The 25,000-nt window shown below is 45.4% G+C and overlaps 1 protein-coding gene across 2 annotated transcripts in view; it reads left to right on the top strand.

Annotated features, from left to right (window-relative positions):
* LOC123991256 (contactin-associated protein-like 2) overlaps window positions 1–25,000 on the top strand; it is a 358,139-nt gene that overhangs the window by 220,163 nt on the left and 112,976 nt on the right. For both annotated transcript variants that reach the window (XM_046292675.1, XM_046292676.1), the window contains exons 5-9: window positions 242–294; window positions 527–677; window positions 789–973; window positions 13,546–13,689; window positions 15,814–16,072. In XM_046292675.1, the coding sequence (XP_046148631.1) occupies window positions 242–294; window positions 527–677; window positions 789–973; window positions 13,546–13,689; window positions 15,814–16,072 (792 nt within the window). The remainder of the gene's footprint in view (window positions 1–241; window positions 295–526; window positions 678–788; window positions 974–13,545; window positions 13,690–15,813; window positions 16,073–25,000) is intronic.

Here is a 25,000-nt window from a genome sequence, read left to right on the forward strand (position 1 = left end):
TCCCTCTCTTCTCTCCACCTCTCATCTCCTATCCTCCATCTCCACTGCTCTGCTAATCCTTTCAAACTCAACCCCCCCCTCTCTCTCTCTCTCTCTCTCTCTCTCTCTCTCTCTCTCTCTCTCTCTCTCTCTCTCTCTCTCTCTCTCTCTCTCTCTCTCTTTTTCTCTCTCTCTCTCTCTTTCTCTCTCTGTCTCTCTCTCTCGCTCTCTCTCTCGCTCTCTCTCTCGCTCTCTTTTTCAGGGGCAGACGTAATAAACTTTGATGGACAGGGAGTTATATCTTACCGATTTAAGGTAAGAAATAAATCCTTTCTTTTTTATGTAGTCATGTCTGTCTCTGTTTACTTCCACTTGAGACCATATTCTTCAATTCCAGTCCTGGAGAGCTACTGGGATGTGCAGGCTTTAGTTCCAGCCAAACACTAACATACCAGGACCGGAATTGAATAAGTCTGTCAGTTTAATCTGATTTATAACATCAAGACATTATCATTTTGTATATATAAAACATTGTTCCCAAACCTAGGTGAAGAAGATGAAGATTATAAAGGATGTCATTGCTCTGAAGTTTAAGACATCAGAAAGTGAAGGAGTCATTCTACACGGAGAGGGACAGCAAGGAGACTATATAACATTAGAGCTACGCAGAGCCAAACTACTGCTGCAGATTAACCTAGGTATAACACACACACATACGCACACACACATACACACACACACACACACACACACACACACACACACACACACACACTGTCCTGATGCGTGTTTAATCCTGTGATTGCCAGGCAGTAACCAGTACGGTTCGATCCTGGGCCACACCTCTGTGACGTCTGGAAGTCTATTGGATGATCACCACTGGCACTCTGTGATGATTGAACGATACCGACGCAACGTTAACTTCACCCTGGACACACACACACAACACTTCAGGACCAACGGAGAGTTTGACCATCTGGATCTAGACTATGAGGTGAGGAGCTAAAGAAACACACACACAGACACACACAGAGTAACACAGACACACAGAGACACACACACACACAGAGACACACACACAGACACAGAGACACACGCAGACACAGAGACACACAGAGACACACACAGAGACACACAGAGACACACACAGACGCACACAGACACATAGAGTAACACAGACACACAGAGACACACACACACAGAGACATACACACAGACACACAGACACACACAGACACACACAGACACACAGAGACACACACAGACACACACAGACACACAGAGACACACACGGAGACACACACAGTCACACAGAGACACACACGGAGACACACACAGACACACAGACACACAGCGTAACACACACAAACACACAGAGACACACACAGACACACAGAGACACACACAGACACACAGACACACAGACACACAGAGTAACACACACAGACACACAGAGACACACAAACACACAGAGACACACACAAACACACAGAGACACACACAGACACACACCGACACGCAGAGACACAAACAGACACACACAGACACGCAGAGACACACACAGACACACAGAGACACACACAGACACACAGAGACACACATCATTGTTCCACTTCTTCAGTAGCCGTTGCAGACACATTGGCAACTTTATCTTTGTATGTATCTTTGAGTGTCTCTCAGTATCCCCCCCTCCCTGCAACCCTGCCTCTCTCTCCTCCCACCCTCTACAGTCTAGACCAATAACAGCCGTCATGTAAGACTAATTAACACTCTGTCCTGAGAGAGCACAGCAGTCAACTCCCCTCTCCCTCCTCCCTCCCCATATTCCTCTGTCTTATCTCTGACTCACCCTTTTAACACCCTCCTCAGCTTGTCAGTGACATACTGTCACTTCTCTTTGCTGCATTTTCTCTCCCTTCTTTTTCTTCTGCTTTCTCTTTTCTTATATTTTATTCTCTCTCTCCCTCACTCTCTCCCTCACTCTCACTCACTCTCCCCCTTACTCTTTCTCTCCCTCACTCTCTTTCTTCCTTACTCTCTCCCTCACTCTCTCTCTCCCTCACTCTCTCTCTCTCCCTTACTCTCACTCTCTCTATCTCTCTCACTCTCACTCCCTCGCTATCTCTCTCTCCCTCACTCGCTCTCTCTCCCTTACTCTCACTCTCTCTATCTCTCTCTATCTCTCTCACTCCCTCGCTATCTCTCTCTCCCTCACTCACTCTCTCTCCCTCACTCTCTCTCTCTCCATCACACTCTCTCCCTCGCTATCTCTCTCTCTCCCTCACACTCTCTTTCCCTCACGATCTCTCTCCCTTACTCTCTCTCTCCCTCACTCCCTCTATCTCGCTCACTCTCTCTCCCTTGCTATCTCCCTCTCACTCTCTCTCCCTCACTCTCTCTCACCCTTACGTTGTCTCTCCCTTACTCTCTCTCTCTCTCTCTCTCTCTCTCTCTCTCTCTCTCTCTCTCTCTCTCTCTCTCTCTCTCTCGCTCCCTCACTCTCTCTCACCCTTACATTCTCTCTCCCTTACTCTCACTCTCTCACTCTCTCTCTCTCACTCCCTCCCTATCTCTCTTTCCCTCACACTCTCTCTCTCCCTCACTGTTAGAGCCGATTTGGACATATTTGTATAAAAGACCGAACATATGGAGCTCCATGTATATTTGTGTAAATATATTAAATATTAATGTAAATGATGGAATATTAGGTACGTACCTTTTATGATTTATATTTACCTGATTGATATATATTCATTTGTTGTTAGTGTAACTCAGCCATTTGGCCCCCCCTCTTGCCTGTTCATTGTATTGTGGTAAGTGTGTTAGGATAAAGGCAGGAAGTTGGGCCTTCGGGAGAGGGAGTCCTTGCTAGATGCGGGAGCGGTATAGTTTTTTGACCATACAGACATACAGACAGGTCATAATATGTATTTTCCATATCAAGTATTCTATGCTTTAAGTTGATTGGAGACTCATTTATTTGTTAGATATAAGAAGAATAAACATTTTTGTTACACCATATCCCTGGATGTCATTGAATGTTTGGCCGTTTGGAAACCTTGACTGTGGACTGTATGCGTACCAAACAACCCCGCTTCAGGCTTGGGCAGTGGCTATGGTAAAGACGAAAGGAAGCCACTACAATCAAGTCAAAAAACTCAGTGAAGGATTACTATTGGAAGGAAATCTCCGGTTCGGACACACGCTGGATATTGTTCTATTTGTAATTGCATTCGGATCGTAAGGACAGCTCGCTTGGAAGGATTTGAACCCCTAGAATTCGCCAGCCGTGAGTAACCACTGCGAATGAATGAGCTGCCCTGTTCAATGCGATCGTTTGATCATGCATATTATGGAAGCGCAAATGTGCTTTTAAGTTGAATGTTTGATAAACTTGGGAATGGAATTCAAAAGGCCGCGCTGTGAAAACAATGAAGAAGTTTAAGTTTGGGAAACACTGAGATCCTACGAACAATGTAGCCTAATCTTATGTCTAATATTTGGCCTAACGTGGAAATGCAATGCATCAACGCAACAAATTGCAATCTAAGGATCTAAAGATACTGCGTGTTTAAACTTCATTAAAGGGACAACTTATAATGGGATGAAATGTTTAAAACGCATCTAAAATGCCGAACTTGCACATGTTCAATTCAAAATGGGTCAATACGCTGAAATGGAGGACTGTGTTTTAAAGCATTAAAGGAGGTCTAAAGGGGCATTACGTTTAACAATCAAAAACCAACAACTGTGTCATTGTAAATTGAGTGAACTAAAAGTGAATGATGGAGGATGAAATCCCAAATGAGACTCCACTGGAGAGGGCAGAGGAGCATCTAAATTCACTCTATGCAGCCCGGAGAGGCAAACTTGGAGTGTGTACACGCAAAATGAATGAAATAAAAGCCCTTCTTGTTGATGGAGGAAACATTGAAATTGTGGATGAGAGTCTTGAAGCATTTCATGCTTTTCTCAATGACTTTAAGAATGCTCATAATTCTGTGCTAGAGCTGGTCACAGAGGAGGAACACGAACAGAAGAGCATTAATTAGTATCAACCAAGAATGAGAACTTATGAACATTTCCTGAAAGAGGTGGAAATATGGAAAAAAGCTGAAATTGAGCCACAAACGCTCATTGAACCACACGACAGCATTTCCAATGTGTCAAAAACATCAAGTAAAACAAAGTCTTCTAAAACTGCTTCCTCAGTGTCCTCTGCACGCCTAAAAGCTGAGGCAGAACGAGCAGCTCTACTAGCTCGCCAAGCATCATTACAGGACAAGCATGCATTGGAACTAGAGAAAGCTCAACTGGAACAACAGAAAGCTCAACTGGAACAACAGAAAGCTCAACTGAATGTTAGAATGGAAAAAATGGCACTGGAAACGGACATAGCAGCATATAATGCCAAACTGAAGGTCCTGGAGAGTGTTGAGTCAACTTCTCAATCCCATTCTGTGGCAGCCCATTTTCTAAGCCAAGAAGATGGAATGAACTCTTATTTTGAGAACCAGGAACCCGAGGTCTATAAGGAACCTGAACCATCACCTGTTGCATTTGCTGCATTAGGTGCAGTTCCAAAGACCCCACTACAAAGAGTTTTACAACAACCGACCAAAAAGCCATCAAAACCTATTCAGAAAACAGTCATAAACCACACCCTTCAGCAGCCAACATCGAGGTCTAGCAATCAACACAGAATCAACACTGCGGGTATCAGCCATAATACCAGCCATGATAACCTCTCTACTGTCATGCAAAGGCAGAATGAAATTGCTGACCTCCTTGTACTACAGCATAAACAGGCCACACTCCCTGTTAGGGAGATACCTATGTTTGATGGTGATCCTCTAAACTTTAGGCCATTCATGCGTGCATTTGAGCATGGAATAGAAGATAAGACAAGCAGTCACCAGGATAGGCTCTATTACCTGGAACAGTACACCTCTGGTCAGCCCAAGGATCTGGTCCGTAGTTGTCTGCATATGGAAGCCAGAAAAGGCTATGCAGAGGCTAAGAGGTTGTTAAAGGAACACTTTGGCAATGAAATCAAAGTCACCACTGCTTACATGGAAAAAGCTTGGAACTGGATAAACATCAAACCGGATGATGGAAAGGGACTGGGTGGCTATGCACTCTATCTTAGAGGATGCTGTAACGCTATGCAAGACCTACAGAACATGGAAGAGCTTAATCTTCCCTCCAACATAAAGTTGATCATGTCAAAACTTTCCTACAAACTAAGGGAAAAATGGAGGTCTACGGCATGTGATATTTTAGAGAGAAGCCACCTGAGGGCCCAGTTCAGTGACCTTGTGATGTTCATGGAAAAACAGGCCAAAATACTGCAGGATCCGTTGTACGGAGATATCCAAGATCCCCTGACCAACAAAACGTTTTAAAAACCAAAACAGAAGCTGACTTTAAACAGCAGTTCAAATCCAATAGTAGCGGAAGCAGCTTTGCCACTGCAGTAGATGTACTGGCAGATTGTGACTCGGAAAAACCTCTAAAAGAACAAACATTCAAAGTCAAGAAACCAGGCGCCTACCCTTCTGATGCTCCCAGTATCTCATGTGTATTTTGCGCTGGTGAGCATTTCCTGGTCGACTGCCAACAGGTGAAGGCACAGCCACACGAAGCCAATGTTGAGTTTCTGAGATCAAAAGGCCTTTGTTTTGGCTGTTTGATGAGAGGACACTTAAGCAAAGAATGTAAAAGAAGGATGACCTGTCAGAAATGTCAAAGAAAGCACCCCACTATCCTGCACATTGAAGGAAGAGAGAGATTTAGATCTCTGAAGGCAGATACGAGGGGTGTAGCAGTAAAGAGGGAGGAGACTGTCAGCAGTGCTCTTGTTTCACTGGAAGCTGGTGAAGATACCGGGGCCGGTACAGATTGTGCACTTGCGATTGTGCCAGTACAAGTAAAAATGGCAAATGGAAGCAAGTCTACGTTAACCTATGCATTTCTCGATTCTGGTAGCTCAGCAACATTTTGTACGGAGCGACTCATGAGGCAGTTGCAAGCTAAAGGCAGTGAGACTGAAATTCTGCTACGCACAATGGGGCAGGAGAGTCCTACCAAGAGCTTTGAGATATCTGGATTAGAGATTGGCAATGTGGAAGGTGACACATTTCTTGCATTACCAAAGGTCTACACCCAAAATAAGATCCCAGTGACAAGAGAGAACATTCCCACTCAGAAAGATCTCAAAAGGTGGCCATACCTGAAAGAAGTTCAGTTGAAGGAAATTGACGCCGACGTCGAACTCCTGATTGGCGTAAATGCTCCAAAGGCAATGGAACCCTGGAAAATCATAAATAGCCAAGTCAACGGACCGTATGCAGTGAAAACCCTCTTTGGATGGGTGATGAACGGTCCTCTTAACAATTGTACCATGGCAGAAGAATCTGGGCATCCTACGGTGATGGCCAATCGTATCTCAATTGCCGACCTGGGGGTTCTTCTTGTAAATCAGTACAACCATGACTTCCCTGAGAGAGGGTATGAAGAGAAAAGTGAGATGTCAGCTGAGGATCGTAGGTTTATGGAGATCGTATCAAGTTCCATAACCCTCAAAGACCATCACTACTACTTACCGTTGCCCTTTCGCAAAAAAAGATGTAGTCCTGCCAAACAATCGTGACATGGCAAAGCAGCGGGCTCTAAATATTATCAGGAAGTTCAAGAAGGACAAAGGTTTCGCTGCAGAGTACAAAGGCTTCATGGAAGAGATGATAACAAAAGGTTACGCCGAGAAGGTACCACAAGAACAGCTCCTCAGAGAGAAAGGCAAAGTATGGTACATACCACACCATGGCGTTCACCAGAAGCGCAAAGGAACGATACGAGTAGTGTTTGACTGTTCATCATCCTATAAAGGTACATCTCTTAACAGTGAACTCCTTCAAGGCCCTGACCTGGCAAACACGCTTATAGGAGTCTTGCTAAGATTTCGGCAAGAGCACATTGCCATGATGGCAGACACCGAAGGAATGTTCCATCAAGTACGTGTCCATGAAGATTACTTAGACTTCCTGCGATTCCTATGGTGGCCGGATGGTGATACTAACAAAAGATTGGAGGAGTACAGAATGACGGTACATCTTTTTGGTGCTATATCCTCTCCAAGTTGTGCAAACTTTGCACTGCGAAAGACTGCAGAAGACAACTGTGAGAGGTACGATGAAGAGGTAATTCAAACAGTCAAGTCCAACTTCTATGTTGATGACTGCCTCAAGTCAGTGGCCACAGAAGAACAAGCCATAGCTCTCACAAAAAACCTCAGGGATGTGTGCTCTCAGGGTGGGTTCAAATTGACCAAGTGGGTCAGCAACAACCGCACTGTGCTGGCTTCTATCCCTGATGAACACAAAGCCAAGCAGATAAAAGAACTGGACCTGGACAGAGAAAAGCTGCCTGTTGAAAGAGCACTTGGAATCCGATGGAACATTGAAAGTGATGCATTTACCTTCCGAGTCACTGTCAAGAACAGACCCCTTACAAGAAGAGGAATTCTCTCAACTGTCAGCTCTATTTATGATCCATTAGGTTTCCTCGCCCCATTTGTATTAAAGGCAAAGCAAATCCTTCAAGTGCTCTGCAAGCTAAAGTGTGGATGGGACGAAATCATCCCTGAAGAACACTCTATTTCATGGCAGAGATGGCTCTCAGAGCTGGACCAGCTCTCCAGATTCCAGATAGACAGGTGTATGATGCCTGAGAACTTTGGTCAAGTCAAGACGGCACAGCTGCATCACTTCGGTGATGCAAGTGAACAAGGTTATGGCACGGCAAGTTACCTTAGGTTCACAAACGGTATGGAAAAGGTTCACATTGCATTCATACTGGGGAAATCCAGGGTGACTCCACTCAAGCAGATGACAATGCCCAGACTGGAACTTGCTGCAGCAACATTGGCAGTGCGAGTGGACAGGATGTTAAAGTTGGAGCTCCAGATTGAACTTGAGGAGTCAACTTTTTGGATGGACAGCCAGTCTGTGCTAAAATACATCCGCAATGATACCAAGAGATTCTATACCTTTGTGGCTAATAGGGTTGCTATGATCCGTGACCTATCGAAAGCAAAACAGTGGAGGTATTTGAACTCAAAACACAACCCAGCCGATGATGCCTCAAGAGGATTACATGTTGAAATGAGAGATGGCGCAAAGGACCAGAATTCCTGGAGAAACCAGAAACTCAATGGCCGAAAGTCCCCGAGGAGCTTGGCTCCATCCCTCCGGATGATCCAGAGGTGAGAAAAGACGTAATCGTAAACCATACAAGTGTGAAAGAAAAGAGTCCAACCAGCAAACTGATTGAGTACTATTCAACATGGAACAGCTTGAAGAAAGCAGTTGCCTGGATGCTGAAACTGAAGAAACGTCTTCTACAGTTAAGCCAGAAAAGGAAAATTCTCTCTCAAACCGATCCAAGATCAGATCAGAGTCTGACAAACTCACTGAAGGAACAAATTGACAAGTTCAAACTGACATTTGGAAAAGAAAGTCTGTCTGTGGATGACCTAGATGAAGCGGAAAAGGTCATCATTCGATTTGAACAACGACAGCACTTTAAACAAGAAATTGCACTAGTTGTGAAAAGCAAACAATGTGCCAAGAGAAGTGGCTCAATCTGTAAGCTTGATCCAATTATTGACAATGGCATTCTGAGAGTAGGAGGAAGGTTAAGCAAAGCTGCTATGCCTACGGAACTAAAGAATCCTATGATCCTGCCCAAAGACTCCTACATCTCTAGACTGATCTTACTCCACATCCATGAGCAGGTTGGCCACTCTGGGAGAGGTCACATGCTTTCTAGACTTCGGCAGCGATATTGGATACCCTGTGCCAACTCTTTAGCAAGGAAGATCCTTAAGAGCTGTGTCTTTTGCAGGCGGATGCAAGCTAGAGCTGGAGAACAGAAGATGGCAGACCTTCCACAAGATCGGGTGTCACCTGATTTTCCGCCTTTCACCCATGTGGGCATAGATTACTTCGGCCCCATAGAGGTGAAGCGAGGCCGCGTTCATGTGAAGCGTTATGGTGTGATCTTTAATTGCCTTGTGAGTCGAGCTGTCCATCTAGAAGTTGCTAGTTATCTGGATACTGATTCCTGCATCAATTCCCTGGGCAGGTTCATCTGTCGAAGGGGCCCAGTAACAAGTATCAGAACAGACAATGGCACCAACTTTGGCATATATATATATATATATATAAAACTTTGTTGGAACACACAGAGAGCTAGGAGAAGCTATGAAAGAGCTGGATCACAACAAGATTCAAAATGAATTACTGAAGAAAGGAGTGACATGGTCATTCAACCCTCCCTCTGGAGCCCACCATGGGGGGGTATGGGAGAGGTTGATCCGACTGGTGAAAAAAAATCCTCTATTCAGTCCTTAAAGAGCAAGTACTGGATGATGAGGCTTTGCAGACAGCCTTGTGTGAAGTTGAGGCGATTATGAACGACAGACCAATCACTACTGTAACAAATGACCCTAATGATCTAGAACCCCTGACTCCGAACCATCTGCTTCATCTGAAAGCTAAGCCAGTCCTGCCACCAGGACTATTCCAGAGAAGCGACCTATACTCACGAAGGAGATGGAAGCAAGTACAATATATCACTGACCTCTTCTGGAAGAGATGGATCAGGGAGTATCTTCCACTTATGCAGGAGCGGAACAAGTGGAACAAAACTAAGAGAAACTTCAGTCCTGGTGACCTCGTGGTCATCGTCGATGACACCGCCCCAAGGAACTCTTGGCTAATGGGGCGTGTGGTGGAGGCTTTGCCAGGGGCCAAAGGTCTTGTCCGGAGCGTCATGGTTAAGACTAAGACCAATATCTTACAGAGACCTATCAACAAACTCTGTCTGCTCCTTGAGGTGACGGAGTGACACACACACACACACACACACACACACAGTGCTCCATCTTAGAATCACGTGCACCTCTGATTCGTTGATGTCGTACTCTTACATTCTTTGATGTCATACATTTTTGGACGTCAAACTCTTGACATTTTTCGAAGTTGAACACCTTTACACTTCAACTCAGACTGAGATCTATGGACTATTTTCCTATATGGTACCTTGTATATTTGTATATAGCTATGAACTGTAATAGTACTCTGGTATAGAATGTTTTGTGTATTGGCTCTATGTTTGAAAGTAATTGTTGTGCATTCAGTGCAGTCATCAATTAGGGGCCGGTATGTTAGAGCCGATTTGGACATATTTGTATAAAAGACCGAACATATAGAGCTCCATGTATATTTGTGTAAATATATTAAATATTAATGTAAATGATGGAATATTAGGTACGTACCTTTTATGATTTATATTTACCTGATTGATATATATTCATTTGTTGTTAGTGTAACTCAGCCATTTGGCCCCCCCTCTTGCCTGTTCATTGTATTGTGGTAAGTGTGTTAGGATAAAGGCAGGAAGTTGGGCCTTCGGGAGAGGGAGTCCTTGCTAGATGCGGGAGCGGTATAGTTTTTTGACCATACAGACATACAGACAGGTCATAATATGTATTTTCCATATCAAGTATTCTATGCTTTAAATTGATTGGAGACTCATTTATTTGTTAGATATAAGAAGAATAAACATTTTTGTTGCACCATATCCCTGGATGTCATTGAATGTTTGGCCGTTTGGAAACCTTGACTGTGGACTGTATGCGTACCAAACAACCCCGCTTCAGGCTTGGGCAGTGGCTATGGTAAAGACGAAAGGAAGCCACTACACTCACGCTCTCTCTCCCTTACTCTCTCTCTCTCTCACTCACTCTCTCCCTCACTCTCTCTCACCCTCTCTCTCTCCCTCCCTCTCTCCCTTACTCTCTCTCACTCTATCTATCTCTCTCTCGCTCACACTCTCTCTCCCTCGCTATCTCTCTCTCTCCCTCACTCTCTCTCTTTCACTCACGCTCTCTCTCCCTTACTCTCTCTCTCTCTCACTCACTCTCTCCCTCACTCTCTCTCACCCTCTCTCTCTCCCTCCCTCTCTCCCCTCTCTCCCTCTATCTCTCTCTCTCTCTCACTCATCTCCCCCTTCTCTCTCTCTCGCTCCCTCCTCACTCTCTCTCCCTCACTCTCTCCCTTACTCTCCCTTACTCTCTCTCTCTCTCCCTCACTCTCTCCCTCACTCTCTCCCTCACTCTCTCTCTCCCCCACTCTCTCTCTCCCTTACTCTCTCTCTCCCTCTCACTCGATCTCTCTCACTCTCTCTCCTCGCTATCTCTCTCTCCCTCACTCTCTCTCACCCTTACATTCTCTCTCCCTTACTCTCACTCTCTCACTCTCTCTCTCTCACTCCCTCGCTATCTCTCTTTCCCTCACACTCTCTCTCTCCCTCACGCTCTCTCTCCCTCACTCTCTCTCTCCCTCTCTCTCTCCCTCACTCTCTCCCTTACTCTCTCTCACTCTATCTATCTCTCTCTCGCTCACACTCTCTCTCCCTCGCTATCTCTCTCTCCCTCACTCTCTCTCTTTCCCTCACTCTCTCACCCTTACATTCTCTCTCCCTGACTCTCACTCTCTCACTCTCTCTCTCTCACTCCCTCGCTATCTCTCTTTCCCTCACTCTCTCTCTCTCTCTCTCCCTCATGTTCTCTCTCTCACTCACTCTCTCCCTCAGTCTCTCTCTTCCTCTCTCTCTCTCCCTCACTCTCTGTCTTACTCTCTCTCACTCTATCTATCTATCTCTCTCTCTCCCTCACTCTCTCTCTCCCTCACTCTCCCCCTTACTCTTTCTCTCCCTCCCTCACTCGCTCCCTCACTCTCTCTCTCCCTCACTCTCTCCCTTACTCTCCCTTACTCTCTCTCCCTCACTCTCTCCCTCACTCTCTCTCCTCTCTCCCTCTCTCTCTCCCTCTCACTTGATCTCTCTCACTCTCTCTCCCTCTCTATCTCTCTCTCCCTTACTCTCTCTCTCCCTCACTCTCTCTCTCCCTCACTCTCTCACTCTCTCTCGCTATCTCTCTCTTCCTTCGCTATCTCTCTCACTCACTCTCTCTCTCCCTCACGCTCTCTCTCTCACTCGATGTCTCTCACTCTCTCTCCCTCGCTATCTCTCTCTCCCTCACTATCTCTCTTTCCCTCACTCTCTCTCTCCATCACACTCTCTCTCCCTTACTCTCTCTCTCCCTCACTCTCTCCCTCACTCTCTCTCTCCCTCATCTCTCTATCTCCCTCATCTCTGTCTCTCAGTCTATCTCTCTCACTCTCTCTCCCTCACTCTCTCTCCCTCACTCTCTCTCCCTCACTCTCTCTCACCCTTACATTGTCTCTCCCTTACTCTCTATCTCTCTCACTCTCTCTCTCTCTCTCTCTATCACACTCTCTCCCTCGCTATCTCTCTCTCCCTCACTCACTCTCTCCCTTACTCTCTCTCTCCCTCACTCTCTCTATCTCTTTCACTCGCTCTCCCTCGCTATCTCTTTGTCCCTCACTCCCTCTATCTCGCTCACTCTCTCTCTCTCGTTGTCTCTCTCTCCCTCACTCTCTCTCCCTTACTCTCTTGCTCCCTCACTCTATCTCTTTCACTCTCTCTGCCTCACTCTCTCTCTCCCTCACTCTCTCCCTCACTTTCTCTCACCCTTACGTTCTCTCTCCCTTACTCTCTCTCTCACTCTCTTTCTCCCTTACTCTCTCTCTCCCTTACTCTCTCCCTCTCTCACTCTCTCTATCTCTCTCACGCTCACTCTCTCGCTATCTCTCTCTCCCTCATGTTCTCTCTCCCTTACTCTCTCTCTCACTCACTCTCTCTCTCGCTCTGACTCTATCTCTCTCACTCTCTCTCCTTCGCTATCTCTCTCCCTCACTCTCTCTCCTTTTCTCTCTCCCTTACACTCTCTCTCCCTTACTATCTCTCTCCCTCACTCTCTCTTCCTCACGCTCTTTCTCCCTCACGCTCTCTCTCTCCCTCACTCTCTCCCCTTCCACGTGCCAGCTATAATTACCAGTGTTTGCGGTTCGATTTGTTTCCTGTACTTTGAGTAGCACTTTGATACGAGAGGAAATTAGAGTTACACTAACTCATCAGGACTAATCCATATTAGACAATTCATGCTGGATGTTAATACAATGAAACAGTACTGCACACTAATGCCACTTACAACAGGAAATAGATTTTTAAATACCTAAGGAATATCTTAGGAACAAACGAATGTGCATGTATATACACATGGGTATAATGTGATGGTTGATAAGGATATTAGTTGTTGATTCGTTGACTAACTGAGTCACTCCTGATAGTTTGACTGCTTCTACTTAGTGCAGAACTACCAGAGCTACTTGTTGTGTCTTTTTAAGGCCTGAATTCCCTTATATGCTCTTGGCTTTAATTAATATGGGTAGTGAAGCATTACAGTACACACACGCACACACGCACACACTGAATGATGACACATGCAGGAACATTTAGGGAGCACTAAGACAGTAAAGAAAAAACACTGAATCACTCTTAGAAGATGACCAAAATGCTGTTTTATACGTTGGTCTCTCACTCTTTTTATTACGTATCTTATCTCTCTCTCTACTGTAGTTGAGTTTTGGTGGCATGCCCTACAGTGGTAAGCCAGTGGGAGGGGGGATGAAGAACTTCAGAGGCTGTATGGAGAGCATCAACTACAACGGAGATAACATCACTGATTTGGCACGACGCAAGAAGCTAGATACTTCCAGCTTTGTAAGTTACACACACACATACACTTTCACGGTCTATCTCTCTGTTTCTATTTGTCTGTCTCTCTGTCTCCATCTCTGTCTCAGTCCATGTCTCCATCTCTATCTCCATCTGTCTCCATCGCTGTCTCCATTTCTGTCTCAGTCCATGTCTCCATCTCTGTCTCAGTCCATGTCTCCATCTCTGTCTCAGTCCATGTCTCCCATCTGTCTCCATCGCTGTCTCCATCTCTATCTCCATCTCTGTCTCCATCTCTGTCTTAGTCCATGTCTCCATCTCTGTCTCAGTCCATGTCTCCATCTCTGTCTCAGTCCATGTCTCCATCGCTGTCTCCATCTGTATCTCCATCTGTTTCCATCTCTGTCTCCATCTCTGTCTCCGTCCCTGTTTTTCTCTCTGTCTCCATCTCTGTCTTTGTCTCTGTCGCCGTCTCTGTCTCCGTCCCTGTATCCATGTCTGTCTCTGTCTCCATCTTTGTCTCATCTCTGTCTTTATCTTCATCTCTGTCTCCATCTCTGTCTCCGTCCCTGTCTTCATCTCTGTCTCCGTTCCTGCCTTTGTCTCCGTCCCTGTCTTTGTCTCTGTCTCCAACTCGGTCTCCATCTCCATCTTTGTCTTCATCTCTGTCTCCATCTCTGTCTCCGTCCCTGTTGTTCTCTCTGTCTTCATCTCTGTCTTTGTCTCTGTCTCCGTCCCTGTTGTTCTCTCTGTCTCCATCTCTGTCTCCGTCCCTGTTGTTCTCTCTGTCTCCATCTCTGTCTCCATCTCTGTCTCCGTCCCTGTTGTTCTCTCTGTCTCCATCTCTGTCTCCGTCCCTGTTGTTCTCTCTGTCTCCATCTCTGTCTTTGTCTCTGTCTCCGTCCCTGTTGTTCTCTCTGTCTCCATCTCTGTCTCCGTCCCTGTTGTTCTCTCTGTCTCCATCTCTGTCTTTGTCTCTGTTGTTCTCTCTGTCTCCATCTCTGTCTCCATCTCTGTCTCCGTCCCTGTTGTTCTCTCTGTCTCCATCTCTGTCTTTGTCTCTGTCTCCGTCCCTGTTGTTCTCTCTGTCTCCATCTCTGTCTTTGTCTCTGTCTCCGTCCCTGTTGTTCTCTCTGTCTCCATCTCTGTCTCCGTCCCTGTTGTTCTCTCTGTCTCCATCTCTGTCTCCATCTCTGTCTCCGTCCCTGTTGTTCTCTCTGTCTCCATCTCTGTCTTTGTCTCTGTCTCCGTCCCTGTTTTTCTCTCTGTCTCCATCTCTGTCTTTGTCTCTGTCGCCGTCTCTGCCTCCGTCCCTGTATCCATGTCTGTCTCTGTCTCCATCTTTGTCTCATCTCTGTCTTTATCTTCATCTCTGTCTCCATCTCTGTCTCCGTCCCTGTTGTTCTCTCTGTCTCCATCTCTGTCTTTGTCTCTGTCTCCGTCCCTGTTTTTCTCTCTGTCTCCATCTCTGTCTTTGTCTCTGTCGCCGTCTCTGCCTCCGTCCCTGTATCCATGTCTGTCTCTGTCTCCATCTTTGTCTCATCTCTGTCTTTATCTTCATCTCTGTCTCCATCTCTGTCTCCGTCCCTGTTGTTCTCTCTGTCTCCATCTCTATCACCATCTCTGTCTTCATCTCTGTCTCAGTCCATGTCTCCATCTCTGTCTCATCTCTGTCTTTATCTTCATCTCTGTCTCCATCTTTGTCTCATCTCTGTCTTTATCTTCATCTCTGTCTCCATCTCTGTCTTCGTCTCTGTCTCCATCTTTGTCTCTATCTCCGTCCCTGTCTTTGTTTCTGTCTTGTCCGTCTCTCTCTTGGTAAAATACATTTTCATCTTAGAATTGATCAAAGCAAACAACTAATGATAATCACAACTAATGATGAGCATCTGTCTGTCTGTCTGTCTGTCTGTCTGTCTGTCTGTCTGTCTGTCTGTCTGTCTGTCTGTCTGTCTGTCTGTCTGTCTGTCTGTCTGTCTGTCTGTCTGTCTGTCTGTCTGTCTGTCTGTCTGTCTGTCTGTTTGTCTGTCTGTCTGTCTGTCTGTCTGTCTGTCTGTCTGTCTGTCTGTCTGTCTGTCTCTCTCTCTCTCTCTCTCTCTCTCTCTCTCTCTCTCTCTCTCTCTCTCTCTCTCTCTCTCTCTCTCTCTCTCTCTCTCTCTCTCTCCTTAGCGTAATCTGTCACTCTCTTGCGTGGAGTCACACTCCTTCACAGTTTTCTTCAACGCTACCAGCTTCCTGCAGCTCCCGGGAAGAGCCAACCAGGATGTAGTATCATTGGGGTTCCAGTTCCGCACGTGGAACGATGATGGACTCCTTCTCTTCAGTAACCTTGATGATGGAACGCTTGAGATTGACCTTGACGACGGGAAGGTTGGCGTTCACTTCAACGTGACACAGATGAAGAACACCAGGATAGACATATCATCAGGTAGAAAATAATACACACACAGACGGACACACCCATCACAGACGTTGTGTGTCTCCAATCCTGCCATCTTGGTAGCGATGATGATTGCCTCTAACAACTAATGACTAATTAGCAATAATCAGACGGCAGTATATCAAGGTCGTTCCTGTGGTTACACCGCACGTTGTTTTGATGCTGTTGTCAAGGAGGAGACACTGATGGTTCGCTAATTACATGATTGTGTGTGTAAAGTGTGAAAATATGTTGTTTTTTATACACTCGTCTGCCTTGAGAGGAGATACTTAAAAACGAAACACTAGAGACTCTAGACTGCAAGGTTAACACACTAAACCTTCCGACTCTAATGTGATCGATGAAATCTCCCTCCCTCTCTCTCCCTTCCTCCTTCTCTCTCTTAATTCAATTCAATTTACTTTATTGACAATTACTTACATTGTTAAAGTACACATATAACAGTGGTCAGACCAACAGCAATAATAAAATCATTTTAAAAATTGTTGTAGTAGTAATGGAAATGATTAACTTTAAAAGCAACTACAACAACAATAGTAATGACAATACAAATACATACATGACTGAAAAGCAACATAGCATGGTATGAAAGCACCCCAAAATACTATTATTACATTTGCGCTTTTCACTGGCTGTGAAAGAGGCCACATATTTAGCTTTTCACACAATAAATACTTTTATAGTTTCAAATTCTTTGTAATGAATGATCATTTTGGGAAAGAAAGATTCTCTTCGCTCTGAGTATTTGTCACAGTGTAATAGGAAATACAGCTCTGTCTCTACCTATAACGATTCAGGTAAGACCAGAGTGCAGACTGTGTTGAAGTAACAATGTTTGTTACAGCAACAAGGGCAGGCAAACGACAGGTCAAGGCAGGCAGGGGTCGATAATCCAGAGTAGAGGCAAAGGTACAGGACAGCAGGCAGAGTGGTCAGGCAGAGTGGTCAGGCAGAGTGGTCAGGCAGAATGGTCAGGCAGAGTGGTCAGGCAGAGTGGGCAGGCAGAGTGGTCAGGCAGAGTGGTCAGGCAGAGTGGTCAGGCAGGTGGGCTCAGGGGCAGGCAGAGTGGTCAGGCAGAGTGGTCAGGCAGAGTGGGCTCAGGGGCAGCCAGAGTAGTCAGGCAGGCAGGCTCAGGGTCATGGTCAGGCAGAGTGGTCAGGCAGGCAGGCTCAGGGGCAGGCAGAGTGGTCAGGCAGAGTGGTCAGGCAGAGTGGGCTCAGGGGCAGGCAGAGTGGTCAGGCAGGCAGGCTCAGGGTCATGGTCAGGCAGAGTTGTCAGGCAGAGTGGTCAGGCAGAGTGGGCTCAGGGGCAGGCAGAGTGGTCAGGCAGGCAGGCTCAGGGTCATGGTCAGGCAGAGTGGTCAGGCAGAGTGGTCAGGCAGAGTGGTCAGGCAGGTGGGCTCAGGGGCAGGCAGAGTGGTCAGGCAGGTGGGCTCAGGGTCATGGTCAGGCAGAGTAGTCAGGCAGGTGGGCTCAGGAGCAGGCAGAGTGGTCAGGCAGAGTGGTCAGGCAGAGTGGTCAGGCAGAGTGGTCAGGCAGGCAGGCTCAGGGGCAGGCAGAGTGGTCAGGCAGAGTGGTCAGGCAGAGTGGGCTCAGGGGCAGGCAGAGTGGTCAGGCAGGCAGGCTCAGGGTCATGGTCAGGCAGAGTGGTCAGGCAGGCAGGCTCAGGGGCAGGCAGAGTGGTCAGGCAGAGTGGTCAGGCAGAGTGGGCTCAGGGGCAGGCAGAGTGGTCAGGCAGGCAGACTCAGGGTCATGGTCAGGCAGAGTGGTCAGGCAGAGTGGGCTCAGGGGCAGGCAGAGTGGTCAGGCAGGCAGGCTCAGGGTCATGGTCAGGCAGAGTGGTCAGGCAGAGTGGTCAGGCAGAGTGGTCAGGCAGGTGGGCTCAGGGGCAGGCAGAGTGGTCAGGCAGGTGGGCTCAGGGTCATGGTCAGGCAGAGTGGTCAGGCAGGTGGGCTCAGGGGCAGGCAGAGTGGTCAGGCAGGTGGGCTCAGGGTCATGGTCAGGCAGAGTGGTCAGGCAGGTGGGCTCGGAGTCAGGACAGGCAAGGGTCAAAACCAGGAGGGTGAGAAAAGAGAGATTGGAAAAAGCAAGGGCTGAGACACAAAACGCTAGTTGACTTGAACGAACAAGATGAACTGGCACAGACAGATAGAAAACACAGGTATAAATACCCAGGAGATAAGTGGGGAAGATGGGCGACCCCTGGAGGGGGGTGGAGACAAGGACAAGGACAGGTGAAACAGTACCTCTCCCCTCGAGCAGAGTGAGCACAACCTGTCCTCTCTGTGCAGCCAGGTTTGTCTATGACAACCTGTCTCTATGACCAGGCTGTGCTCACTGAGTCTACATAGTTAGTGTTTTCCTCAGACACAGTGGTCAGATGTGCATTTCGCTACACTCACATTAACATCTGCTAACCATGTGTATGTGACCAATAAAATATGATTTGATTTGATCATCACTGTGTACCATCTGTTTAGAGACAAATAGCATTAAAGTTTACTTCGATTTTTTGTGGTCTTTCGAATAGGCGTTATATATATATATATATATATATATATTTGCTTTGTTATAATTTGGTTGGGCCAGATTTTCTGAGTGCTATCCTGAGGCTCTATGGTCTTGGCTTGGGTTAGTGAACTGAGCCTCAGAACCAGCTGGCTGAGAGGTTTCTTCTCTTGTTCCATCTGTTGACATTATAGGGCTGTGTGATGAAATGTTTTGGGGTCCCTTGTTTTTAGATGGTTGTATGGCTCTTTTTTTCCATTTGGATAAGGAGGGGGTATTGGCCCAATTCTGCTCTACACGTCTTATCTGGAGTTTTTCTCTGCACTTGCAATATACTCTTGCAAAACTCTGCATGCAGTATTTCAATTGGACTTTTGTCCCATTTGGTCAACGCATTATTGGAGAGTGGACCCCATATTTCACTGCCATATCCAGCAATTGGTTCTATAACTTCTAGGCTTTTTGTTGTTGCCAGATCCTAATTGGAATTTCGATTTTAATGTTCCTTTCAATGAAATAGAATGCTCTTCATGCTTTGTCTCTTGGCTCATTCACAGCCATGCGAAAGCTATCTATGTTGCTGATATTTCGTCCTAGATACATGTAGTGTCCAAATATAATTTGTATTTGTGATATCCAGGTATTTGTGATATCCAGACCTCTTTTGGAATATAATTATATTCAAGGCTTTAAAGTTGACTGTCAGAGCCCAGGTCTGGCTGCAGATGATTTAGGTGCTGCTGTAACCCCTGCTGAGTAGGAGACAGCAGCACCAGGTCATCTGCGTACAGTAGACACTTGATTTCAGTGTTGTGTAGTGAGACCAGGCAGATTCTTCTAATGTTTTTGCCAATTCATTAATGTAGATAGTTTTAGACTAATTGAGCAACTCTGTTTCACTCCATGTCACTGAGAGAAGAAGTCTGTTTGCTTGTTGGCAATTTTACCCAAACATTTCTTTTTTAGTGTACATTGATTTAATAACACCATATGTTGTTCCTCCAATACTGCTTTGTATTCGTTTATTTAAAACATACCTTCAAATTGAGCCAAATGCAGTTAGAGTGTGGAGGGTATAATGTGGTCTCTTGTGGTCGACTTGTTTGTCAGTTAGAGTGTGGAGGGTATAATGTGGTCTCTTGTGGTCGACTTGTTTGTCAGTTAGAGTGTGGAGGGTATAATGTGTTCTCTTGTGGTCGACTTGTTTGTCAGTTAGAGTGTGGAGGGTATAATGTGGTCTCTTGTGGTCGACTTGTTTGTCAGTTAGAGTGTGGATGGTATAATGTGGTCGACTTGTTTGTCAGTTAGAGTGTGGAGGGTATAATGCGTTCTCTTGTGGTCGACTTGTTTGTCAGTTAGAGTGTGGAGGGTATAATGTGTTCTCTTGTGGTCGACTTGTTTGTCAGTTAGAGTGTGGAGGGTATAATGTGGTCTCTTGTGGTCGACTTGTTTGTCAGTTAGAGTGTGGATGGTATAATGTGGTCGACTTGTTTGTCAGTTAGAGTGTGGAGGGTATAATGCGTTCTCTTGTGGTCGACTTGTTTGTCAGTTAGAGTGTGGAGGGTATAATGTGTTCTCTTGTGGTCGACTTGTTTGTCAGTTAGAGTGTGGATGGTATAATGTGGTCGACTTGTTTGTCAGTTAGAGTGTGGAGGGTATAATGTGGTCGACTTGTTTGTCAGTTAGAGTGTGGAGGGTATAATGTGGTCGACTTGTTTGTCAGTTAGAGTGTGGAGGGTATAATGTGGTCGACTTGTTTGTCAGTTAGAGTGTGGAGGGTATAATGTGGTCTCTTGTGGTCGACTTGTTTGTCAGTTAGAGTGTGGAGGGTATAATGTGGTCGACTTGTTTGTCAGAGTGTGGAGGGTATAATGTGGTCGACTTGTTTGTCAGTTAGAGTGTGGAGGGTATAATGTGTTCTCTTGTGGTCGACTTGTTTGTCAGTTAGAGTGTGGAGGGTATAATGTGGTCTCTTGTGGTCGACTTGTTTGTCAGTTAGAGTGTGGAGGGTATAATGTGGTCGACTTGTTTGTCAGTTAGAGTGTGGAGGGTATAATGTGGTCGACTTGTTTGTCAGTTAGAGTGTGGAGGGTATAATGTGGTCGACTTGTTTGTCAGTTAGAGTGTGGAGGGTATAATGTGGTCGACTTGTTTGTCAGTTAGAGTGTGGAGGGTATAATGTGGTCGACTTGTTTGTCAGTTAGAGTGTGGAGGGTATAATGTGGTCGACTTGTTTGTCAGTTAGAGTGTGGAGGGTATAATGTGGTCGACTTGTTTGTCAGTTAGAGTGTGGAGGGGATAAGTGTGGTCTCTTGTGGTTGACTTGTTTGTCAGTTAGAGTGTGGAGGGGATAAGTGTGGTCTCTTGTGGTTGACTTGTTTGTCAGTTAGAGTGTGGAGGGTATAATGTGGTCTCTTGTGGTTGACTTGTTTGTCAGTTAGAGTGTGGAGGGTATAATGTGGTCTCTTGTGGTCGACTTGTTTGTCAGTTAGAGTGTGGAGGGTATAATGTGGTCTCTTGTGGTCGACTTGTTTGTCAGTTAGAGTGTGGAGGGTATAATGTGGTCGACTTGTTTGTCAGTTAGAGTGTGGAGGGTATAATGTGGTCGACTTGTTTGTCAGTTAGAGTGTGGAGGGTATAATGTGGTCGACTTGTTTGTCAGTTAGAGTGTGGAGGGTATAATGTGGTCGACTTGTTTGTCAGTTAGAGTGTGGAGGGTATAATGTGGTCGACTTGTTTGTCAGTTAGAGTGTGGAGGGTATAATGTGGTCGACTTGTTTGTCAGTTAGAGTGTGGAGGGTATAATGTGGTCGACTTGTTTGTCAGTTAGAGTGTGGAGGGGATAAGTGTGGTCTCTTGTGGTTGACTTGTTTGTCAGTTAGAGTGTGGAGGGGATAAGTGTGGTCTCTTGTGGTTGACTTGTTTGTCAGTTAGAGTGTGGAGGGTATAATGTGGTCTCTTGTGGTTGACTTGTTTGTCAGTTAGAGTGTGGAGGGTATAATGTGGTCTCTTGTGGTTGACTTGTTTGTCAGTTAGAGTGTGGAGGGTATAATTGTGCAGTGCCGTGTATTCATGGATGCCAAGGGAAGCCAGGCTTCCCCCAAAAATGTACCTAGAAAAAAAGAACATTATTTATCTTTCATCTCTCTGTGTTTCATAATCTTCCTTCAATTCGCAAAAGGCGAAATGTATCTCAACGGCGGAGGAATCCGAGTGAGCGAAACATTTCCCCTCTGTCTCTGTATGTGTAGGCCATTTATCTGATGCCATCTGGTCATAACGAGTATGACATTGTTCCCGCCCTTAGCATTGAATGCAAGGGAAGCCAGCAAGCATTTGGCCTCCCTTTATACATGTTTTTATAAAATAATAGCCAATCAGCGTTGAGCTAAACTGAGTGAGCTCAACTGTGAATGGTCCTGGCAGAGCAAAACAAAGTGTCTAGGGAACTCCAATCAAAAAAAACTCCTATCAAAAAAAAAGTGTTTGGTGTCACTCCTATCAGAAAAGGGTGTTTGGTGTCACTCCTATCAGAAAAAGGTGTTTGGTGTCACTCCTATCAGAAAAAGGTGTTTGGTGTCACTCCTATCAGAAAAAGGTGTTTGGTGTCACTCCTATCAGAAAAAGGTGTTTGGTGTCACTCCTATCAGAAAAGGGTGTTTGGTGTCACTCCTATCAGAAAAAGGTGTTTGGTGTCACTCCTATCAGAAAAAGGTGTTTGGTGTCACTCCTATCAGAAAAGGGTGTTTGGTGTCACTCCTATCAGAAAAAGGTGTTTGGTGTCACTCCTATCAGAAAAAGGTGTTTGGTGTCACTCCTATCAGAAAAGGTGTTTGGTGTCACTCCTATCAGAAAAAGGTGTTTGGTGTCACTCCTATCAGAAAAAGGTGTTTGGTGTCACTCCTATCAGAAAAAGGTGTTTGGTGTCACTCCTATCAGAAAAGGTGTTTGGTGTCACTCCTATCAGAAAAGGTGTTTGGTGTCACTCCTATCAGAAAAAGGTGTTTGGTGTCACTCCTATCAGAAAAAGGTGTTTGGTGTCACTCCTATCAGAAAAGGGTGTTTGGTGTCACTCCTATCAGAAAAAGGTGTTTGGTGTCACTCCTATCAGAAAAAGGTGTTTGGTGTCACTCCTATCAGAAAAAGGTGTTTGGTGTCACTCCTATCAGAAAAAGGTGTTTGGTGTCACTCCTATCAGAAAAAGGTGTTTGGTGTCACTCCTATCAGAAAAAGGTGTTTGGTGTCACTCCTATCAGAAAAAGGTGTTTGGTGTCACTCCTATCAGAAAAAGGTGTTTGGTGTCACTCCTATCAGAAAAAGGTGTTTGGTGTCACTCCTATCAGAAAAAGGTGTTTGGTGTCACTCCTATCAGAAAAAGGTGTTTGGTGTCACTCATATCAGAAAAAGGTGTTTGGTGTCACTCCTATCAGAAAAAGGTGTTTGGTGTCACTCCTATCAAATCGCAACTAGCGCCTACGTCCTTGATAGAAACAACTTGAATTGTTGTGTTTTGTTGTGCTTGTGTCCTCTGGAGGCTATCTACCTAGCTAGCTAAAATGGGCCCCCCATGGATGGAGATGGGGGATTTGGACTTGTGGTTTTACTTAATTATCCGTGCTGGTGAATGATTATAACGGTGATTCTGATCCAACCATTAATTCATACATTGTCCCCCTGGCCTGAGAGGATGGAAGTACAATATGTAGCTAGATGTAGAAGGCTAATGTTAACTAGCTAATGTTGCCCATGAAAGGACGTTAGGCTAGCGAGCAAGCATTTTAGCCAGGTAACCTTGGACGACAAAGAAGGAAAGTACTGTATGACAGAGTCATAGACCGTTTCATCAACATGAAAGAGAGGAGGATGGCACTGGCTTTTTTCTACAAGTAGGGGGAGTCAACATGTTTTTTCTACTTGCATTAAGGTGTGCACACACACACACACACACAGAAATCAGAACCATGGACAACCACATTCTATTTAGCTTACGTTAATTGGACTAAATTGTTTTTGCTATATTTTAGTTGTCACTGTATTAGATGAAGCATATGTGATTTGATGATGTTGAAATGTTGAAGTTGAAATGGTGCTGGAATAGCGGCGGCAGCTCCTGTTTTCTTTGCAACTTGCGGTAACTCTCCGTGGTTCTAAATCATTCAACTTGTGGTAACTCTCCGTGGTTCTAAATCATTCAACTTGTGGTAACTCTCTGTGGTTCTAAATCATTCAACTTGTAGTAACTCCGTGGTTCTAAATCATTCAACTTGCGGTAACTCTCCGTGGTTCTAAATCATTCAACTTGGGGTAACTCTCCGTGGTTCTAAATCATTCAACTTGTGGTAACTCTCCGTGGTTCTAAATCATTCAACTTGGGGTAACTCTCCGTGGTTCTAAATCATTCAACTTGTGGTAACTCTCCGTGGTTCTAAATCATTCAACTTGTGGTAACTCTCCGTGGTTCTAAATCATTCAACTTGCGGTAACTCTCCGTGGTTCTAAATCATTCAACTTGTAGTAACTCTCCGTGGTTCTAAATCATTCAACTTGTGGTAACTCCGTGGTTCTAAATCATTCAACTTGTGGTAACTCTCCGTGGTTCTAAATCATTCAACTTGCGGTAACTCTCCGTGGTCCTAAATCATTCAACTTGTGGTAACTCTCCGTGGTTCTAAATCATTCAACTTGTGCTAACTCTCCGTGGTTCTAAATCATTCAACTTGTGGTAACTCTCCGTGGTTCTAAATCATTCAACTTGTGGTAACTCTCCGTGGTTCTAAATCATTCAACTTGTGGTAACTCTCCGTGGATCTGAATCATTCAACTTGTGGTAACTCTCCATGGTTCTAAATCATTCAACTTGTGTTAACTCTCCGTGGTTCTAAATCATTCAACTTGTGGTAACTCTCCGTGGTTCTAAATCATTCAACTTGTGGTAACTCTCCGTGGTTCTAAATCATTCAACTTGTGGTAACTCTCCGTGGTTCTAAATCATTCAACTTGTGGTAACTCTCCGTGGTTCTAAATCATTCAACTTGTGGTAACTCTCCGTGGTTCTAAATCATTCAACTTGGGGTAACTCTCCGTGGTTCTAAATCATTCAACTTGCGGTAACTCTCCGTGGTTCTAAATCATTCAACTTGCAGTAACTCTCCGTGGTTCTAAATCATTCAACTTGCGGTAACTCTCCGAGGTTCTAAATCATTTAACTTGTGGTAACTCTCCGTGGTTCTAAATCATTCAACTTGTGGTAACTCTCCGTGGTTCTAAATCATTCAACTTGTGGTAACTCTCCGTGGTTCTAAATCATTCAACTTGTGGTAAGTCTCCGTGGTTCTAAATCATTCGATGTTAAGTAGTCATGAACTTGCTTGACGATGCTGTAGGTCATGTAACTGTTTGTTCCATGCAA

This window comes from Oncorhynchus gorbuscha, linkage group LG12 (assembly GCF_021184085.1).
Source record: "Oncorhynchus gorbuscha isolate QuinsamMale2020 ecotype Even-year linkage group LG12, OgorEven_v1.0, whole genome shotgun sequence".
Lineage (NCBI taxonomy): Eukaryota > Metazoa > Chordata > Actinopteri > Salmoniformes > Salmonidae > Oncorhynchus > Oncorhynchus gorbuscha.